The sequence below is a fragment of the Diadema antillarum genome, unplaced genomic scaffold, assembly GCF_040938485.1.
Source record: "Diadema antillarum isolate AM-2024a unplaced genomic scaffold, OU_Dant_1.0 seq00000550_RagTag, whole genome shotgun sequence".
NCBI classification, from domain to species: domain Eukaryota; kingdom Metazoa; phylum Echinodermata; class Echinoidea; order Diadematoida; family Diadematidae; genus Diadema; species Diadema antillarum.
The window spans coordinates 2,211,583-2,218,657 of NW_027271495.1; the positions used below are offsets into that span (position 1 = coordinate 2,211,583).

At 39.0% G+C, this 7,075-nt stretch overlaps 1 protein-coding gene across 1 annotated transcript in view; it reads left to right on the forward strand.

Annotated features, from left to right (window-relative positions):
• The window catches only part of LOC139734848 (uncharacterized), a 38,572-nt gene extending 37,140 nt beyond the window's left edge, over positions 1-1,432 (forward strand). Inside the window, exon 6 of the mRNA XM_071645634.1 lies at positions 588-1,432. Coding sequence (XP_071501735.1) covers positions 588-1,432 — 845 coding nt within the window. The remainder of the gene's footprint in view (positions 1-587) is intronic.
• Positions 1,433-7,075: the final 5,643 nt, after the last annotated feature.

Sequence of the window (7,075 nt, forward strand, 5' to 3'; positions counted from 1 at the left end):
CTGTACAATTTCGGGCAGACGTCAACTTAATTCAATATGAAAGTCAGATTCTCACCTGTCATGCCCTGTATGTGTTTATATCTATGAGACATTCTTTTAACAAGAAGTCATAGTTCAGAGGAATGATTCTAATTTTGGTGGTGACACGTGACACGATGAAATATCAAGCAGTGTTGTCTGTGCCGACTCATGCGGCATTTTTTCCCTTTAAACTGAGCGACACTACAATCCATTAAATTTTGCTGGGTAATGATCTCTTCACCTCCCCATTTCATTCGATGAAGTCCATATAAAACAGACGGTCAGTGCCTGAGTAATATTTATGGAAAAGGGAACTACCCCGGTATCTATTGCATAATTATTCAAGAGACCGAAAGTAAGATTGCAATTGATGTAAATGGTAGACGTGGATATGCATCCGCCTAGAATAATCATTCCAAACAGATGCAGCCTAAACATGACGTTGACAGACAGACTTTGTCAGACCTGCATAATATTTACGCTTTAGCTGCTTTATTATGTCTAAGAATTATTCGAGTCAATAGGTTCTTCTTTGTTGTTTTTTTTTTCACAAAATCCTGTAACAGACGGCCCCTACGTCGAGATTGCGGAGATTCCTGGGTCAGAGTTCGGTCCAGTTACATCCAAGGCCGAGGTTAGCCATGCGGACGAAGTCAAGAGTAAGAACAAGCTTCAGCCTAAAAACTCAAACAGCGGACAAAGTTTGAACGGATCACAAAAGCACAAGAAAACGGGCGCTAAGCGCGGAGGGTCCGTACGAACAGTCCCGCAATACGCCGTCGTCAACAAGCTTCGCAAAGCCGACAACGACACGGAAGAACTGCTCGATAACAGCAAGAAGCCGAAGAAAAGCCCGGAAGAGGAAGACAACCTGCATGGGGCTTACCATGCCTTCAACTTAGATGAGCGCAACGCGAATGACACATCGCCTCTCTACGCCGATCCAAATCAAAAGAACCAGGGGAAATCCAAGTCGAGCACGTGGAACTCTCGAGTGGGCGTCAGTCTCAAAGATGGGCCGCTGCGAGGCGTAGGAACTCTCAACACCGGGAACGTCCTTGCTTTGGTGAAGCAGAACAACTTCCAGGAAAGCACTAAGCTCTTCACCAGTTGTGCCGGGGGAGGGCGACGCATGTCATCCGGGTACGCCAAGGACGACGAGTCTGAGAACTCGAGTGGCTACAGCTCGTTGCGGCACAGTATAGAAGGTGAACCTGATAACATGTACGGCAAACTGAACCACGCGAGTAGCGTTAAGCCAGCTTGTGAGACAAAGAGTCCAGGCGGATCTCTCGAGGGGTCAGAGGAGAACGACTACGATAAGCTGAGACGGGGGCCGAAATCAGGAGTGACCGGAACGAAATGGGCTACGTCTGGTCATTACGAGACTCTGGACGTCAACGAGAGCTGATGTTAACAGAACTAGGGCAGTGTCTTTTCCACAGTCATATCCCGGTGTTGGAGACAGCCATGAATCATAAAACGAACTGTTTCGCTGTGACTATAGTGTGGAACGCCCAGCAACATTGATACGAGGTTTTCCATGAATAACTGCTTAGGCCTACGTGTGTGCATTTTGCACTGACTGACAAGTTTTCTACAAGAATGCCCGGTGTAACATGAAGTCGAAGATACAATACGGATAATACCAACTGCTGCATTCTGTTATATAACATGTTATACAAAAAGTAGTGCAATATGCGCAGTATCACTTTATGCCAGTATCTAGCTGGACGTGTCCATCAATCCACTGAATACTGATAACCGAGTAGTGTACATTCAAGATGCGCTGAAGTATGATAAATTGGAGGAAAGGGGTAAACTCCAAACGCGCAACATCTTTGTGGTACTTGAGCTACTTGTTTTGGTGTTAAAAAAGAGAAGAGAATCTATTCATTGCGTAAGAAATACATTCTGTAAAAATTATAGTATCCGTAGCACAATGAAAATATCTTATTTATCGATAGGCAATTAACTTTACAGCTGTCCTTTTTCTGTTTATAATATCGAGTTAGGGGAGATATTCAACTCCGCAATGCAAGAAGAGCGGGGAAAAATCAAATTATTCGGGAGAAAGTGGAAACCAATATTGAAACGTTCAAGAGCACTTTATACTTGTAAATCGTGTTCTTATTTCCATTCAAACAATTACAGATTTTAGGATCTCTGCGAGGGCAACAAGTTGGAACGACTTGCAAAAGATGTCCCAATTACTTATCATAACAAGGTTATATTGAACTGCATTGACTTGCTAACTACATTTCATCTTCAAGTTTGTGCTAACTTGTTTGTATGCTATACAGGGTTTCAATTGAGGCAGTTTCCTATGAGAGGCTAAAACTATTATAACACATCAAATACAAGTTATCAACATAGGAGAATTAAAAAAATAACGAAAGTGCCCTGCTATAATTTGACTTGCTCTAAAGTAATTCGAAATGCATGTCATGTGTATTTGAATGAGTGTGTATATAATGTATATCTTTTTTGTACTCTTGTAATTGTATATTATGCAAAAAATAATACGAAGCATTATATCTCTATGCTGTTTTCTTTCGGCGATAACGTTTGAGCGTCTAGAATAGTTAAAGTGGATTGATGACGGAAATGCGGCTGCACATCTGGTCTTTTTTTTCATAATCAACTTTTTTTCCCGCTTTTTATTATTTCAACGTGTCACACATCGCATTGACCATCTTCACTTCGATATATATGTTGAACCTTCAGTCCCTGTCTCTTTGCCATTGTATCTTTGCTTTGATCCATAATAATCGTGACAGGAGTGCATACACCATATGGAATTTATTGGTAAAAATAATCATGATGATTATATGTATAGATTGTGCGATGATATCATATTATCATAGAGTTCGTGTTGTTGTTTTTTTTTTCTTTTTCTAAGATTCTTTTCTTTTTCTTTTTTTCATAGTTGAATAAAAAAAAGGATGGATGTGGATGCCCAGCTCTAGTACATAACATATCAGGATAACACGCAGAAATCATTATTCTGGCTTTAATTGTTACTAAATTTACTTTCAGGAAAAAAAAAAGAAAATCATCCTTAATGAAGACTAGTTCCGAGTACACTCGGGTAGGTGTCTATGGAAAATGCCTGTTATAGCAAAATCAGCCCGATCTTAACAGAAAATAAAGTACAAAGAGATAGACTATTATTGAAGAGCTTACTTTTAAAAGACGCCAAATGTATTGCATAAAATGATGGATTTACCGCCTTTGGGAAGCAAGATCTTCACTATATAGAGAGAAGGAAATAAAGGGACATCAAGCAAACTAACTACATAAAAAGATTTGATATGCATCCAATTCATTGCTGAATTGTCTGTTACACCAACTTCGTTCTCTGTCCTGGAATCATTCTTATCAAACTATATACAAAAGTACATGCAATGCACGGACTTTATACAAAATGATACCAGCATGTACGGAGGAATGATAGTGGAATGAAATTGCCTGAAGAAATGAGTTCTCATGCAGAAGACTCTCTATCACAAGCAAAGTGTGACTTTGTCTGTTGGGACCTGAATTGTCCCGTTACACCTGTTATGAGAGATATAATATTTATTCATATTAAATGTATGTAATGCTTTAATAGTCTCGTTAACGTCATTTCCACATTTTTTATTGTGAATCTTTTTGACTATTACACATGTGTGCATTATGCTCTCCTCTATCATGAAGAGTCACTGCGATGCCATGTCAATCAAAAGATTTTTTTTTTGTGGTCTGATGGATATGAAGCCATCATGCAGCTTTATAAAACAATGCCTTATGCCTTTGTCCAATGTACTGAGTGTCCAGCCCGAGTGTCCCCCAACCCCTCCCAGAGGCGTTTGTGTCAGGTCTCGCTGTTTTGTGTCATAATCCCATGGACGGTCTTGTCATGATATTCTATACGCTTGAAAGATTAATAAAAAAGAAAGAAGACACAGATGATGAACGGAGAGCTTTACTTGTGTGTTGACTGATTAGTAAACTGTAGTTTCAGTATCGAACATTGAGGACGAATACTGAGGAGTCATAGCTGAATCATGCACCACACTTAAGAACATTATCATAGATAGCAGAATATCAGCCAACAGGTCGGTTTCTATGTTAAAGCTCCTGTTTACCTTCGGGAGCAGTGATATAAAAAAAAAAAAATTCACATTTCATGCACATGTGTAGGTCTGTCGTACCACAAAACATCCTACCATACAAAATATTGCGAGAAAACTTAAAATACAAGGAGATATCAGTATTTTTCTCAGTAAACCGTAATTGCCGACGGTTTAGTCTGGAAACATTTTTATCATAACTATTGTTCACATTTTGTGTATTTAGCAATACTTAACATCGATTTTACTGATTCATTTTTTTAAAGTGGTTGTTTCTATCCCAACCTCATATTGTAGTACTATTTTAAAGCACTAAGGTTGGGTTCTTGTTTCATATGCATATGGTAAATTATGCCTTTTAGGGTGAGACACTGTCAAGAAAGCTCAAAGTTTCTCCATTTCTTAAATTATGATCTGGAAATTAATATGAGATAAGGCTATTAGTCTACTGACTGCTCTTGATGAGTCTCTGTTAGATGTAAGTGGTCCATATTACTCACGAGAGTATAGCCAGAAACAGCAAAATTTGAGTTCAATGTGAATTATTTTGTGCTAAGGGTTAAAAAAATGTAAGTCATTTCCTGCTTTTTCCAAACCACCCAACCCCATTTCCCGTCAAGTGATGCACTCAGTACTCAACGTGACTTAATCATATATCAGCACCATCGTCACTTCTCAACCACCCTCAAATTGTTAATAATTGTTTACAATTTTTGGCTCTTTGCAGCAGGACAAGATGCCAGATAATGCAGGACTTCAAGGTTTTAAAATATATGGGGCCTATGTATACATGTAATGATCATCGTCAGTAGAGATGTTCACATACAATATACGTTCACACATAATACCTATGTACACACCTATGTAATGTTCGCATATACGCATGCACACACTTATATCATCATGTTCACAGAATATTATGTCAACTTATATGAGTGTGTACGTGTGTGTGTGTGTGTGTGTATGTGTGTGTGTGTGACCGCGCATCGCAAATACAAGAAGTAACACAACCAAATTTTAGATGAGAAATCAAAATAGGTGTAAAGAGTCAACGTAGTGATTTTGTGTGTTTTTTATCAAAAAAAGAAACAATTAGGCCTACTCTGCTGTATAATTCTGAAGTTAGGATCATGAAAGTGAATGGTAAATTGTCCGCCATTTTTTGCACTTGTTTATATTCTTTTCGGTCTGACTAGGCTATTTTGGATTCACGAATTCGAAGCACGAGAATTTTTTTTTTCGTTCACTATTTGATTTCAACTTACTTTTGAAAGGAAGATGATGTTGCGTTGGAAGTTAATTTTAGCCATGAATAGAACGTACAACTGGGGGCACTGTTGCATAGTCCATAAGACCTCTAACTCCCAAAAAGAGGACTCGAGTTCGAATCTGCCCAGTGCTCACGTCCTTGGGCAAGATGTTTTTACCCACTATGTTCCTCTCGACCCACGTGTATAAATGAGTACTTGGCAACGCTAGGGTAATAATAATGGCAGGGCTCTCTGGTAGAACAGTGTTAACACTGAAGAGGCTACCCTGGGTAAAGAAGACCACATTATCATTATCATTATCATTATCATTATCATTATCATTATCATTATCATTATCATTATCATTATCATTATCATTATCATTATCATAATCATTATCATTATCATTATCATTATTATTATCATTATTACGCGGTGAGAATGCCAAATGGAGAATGGCGTGACTTTGGATAACAAGTTTAGGTTCTTAAAGAAGAAAGGTCCGCAACACCTACATCATGTTCATCCTGGAAAGAAAAAAAAAGAACTTCATGTAAGATAACACTTAAACAATAGTCACCCATCATCACTTCTTCTGTGTCGTTATACATGTAGATGTTATACCAGGTTGTGAAAAAATTGCTTTCACTTTCACAATAGAAATGACATCCTAAGATTCTTTTTTTAAACACATAATCTTTGTAAATACCAAAGATTAAACGGAAACACAATGTTGACGGCTCATGACGAGATGTAGATCAGGTGACAATCGCTGTATATAGTGTGGCACACGTGATTGTGAGATGTACTATATACATTCAGTTATTTCGAAGAAACACGACCCCCCCCCCCACACACACACAATAATAAGTAGGAAAACAAAAGGAAATTTGTCAGCCGAATCATGTTGAGACTGACGGCGTGACAAGCACTGGGATGGCGAATGTGATCAGGAAATTATTGGTGAATGAGTCACTTAAACAATAACCTCCCCTCAGATGCTGAATACTTGGAATTCGGGTTCGTGAGGGAAAGCTGGTGGATAGTGGAGCGATCTATGTCAACGCCATGACCGAAAACCCATTGTCAAACCTCGACTGGTATCATTGCTCCTCAACTTCCGGAGTCCCACGGAAACATCCGGCTGCTCCCTACCTATAATCAGTAGGGCTTCCTTGTCACTCTACGAGTCCGTGCGTGCTGGCACAGCAGAAAGCAAGAATACGAATATCAATTGTGAGAAAGAACAATGCACGCGGGGCGGACGGTGGAGTGGGGCGACACTACACATTGAAGTCGGTGCTTACACCAGTTGTTGTGTATGAAAGAACATTCACCAAACTGTCAGCAGAACTCTTGAAGCAGCGTTTCCCTTTTCTTGTCACTAAACTGGACAATTCTCTAACAACGCGATAGGTAAGTTTTGTGTGGTCATGTGTGAGTGTCTGTATGTGTGTGCGTTTTTCTGTATTTGTGTGTACCTCTGCGTACTTGTATTTTCTGCATATCAAGGTTTTGTTTCTTAGCACATTACAGATTGGCATCTAAATTTATTTCGTTTTTGTGTTTGAGATCTATCTGAGAGGATCCTTTGACCCATTCGAGTTTCACATTTTCTAATAGAATCTACCAGCCTGATGTAAATAGCAGTAAGAACAAAAAAAAAACGTGAAAAAAAAGTAATGAGGG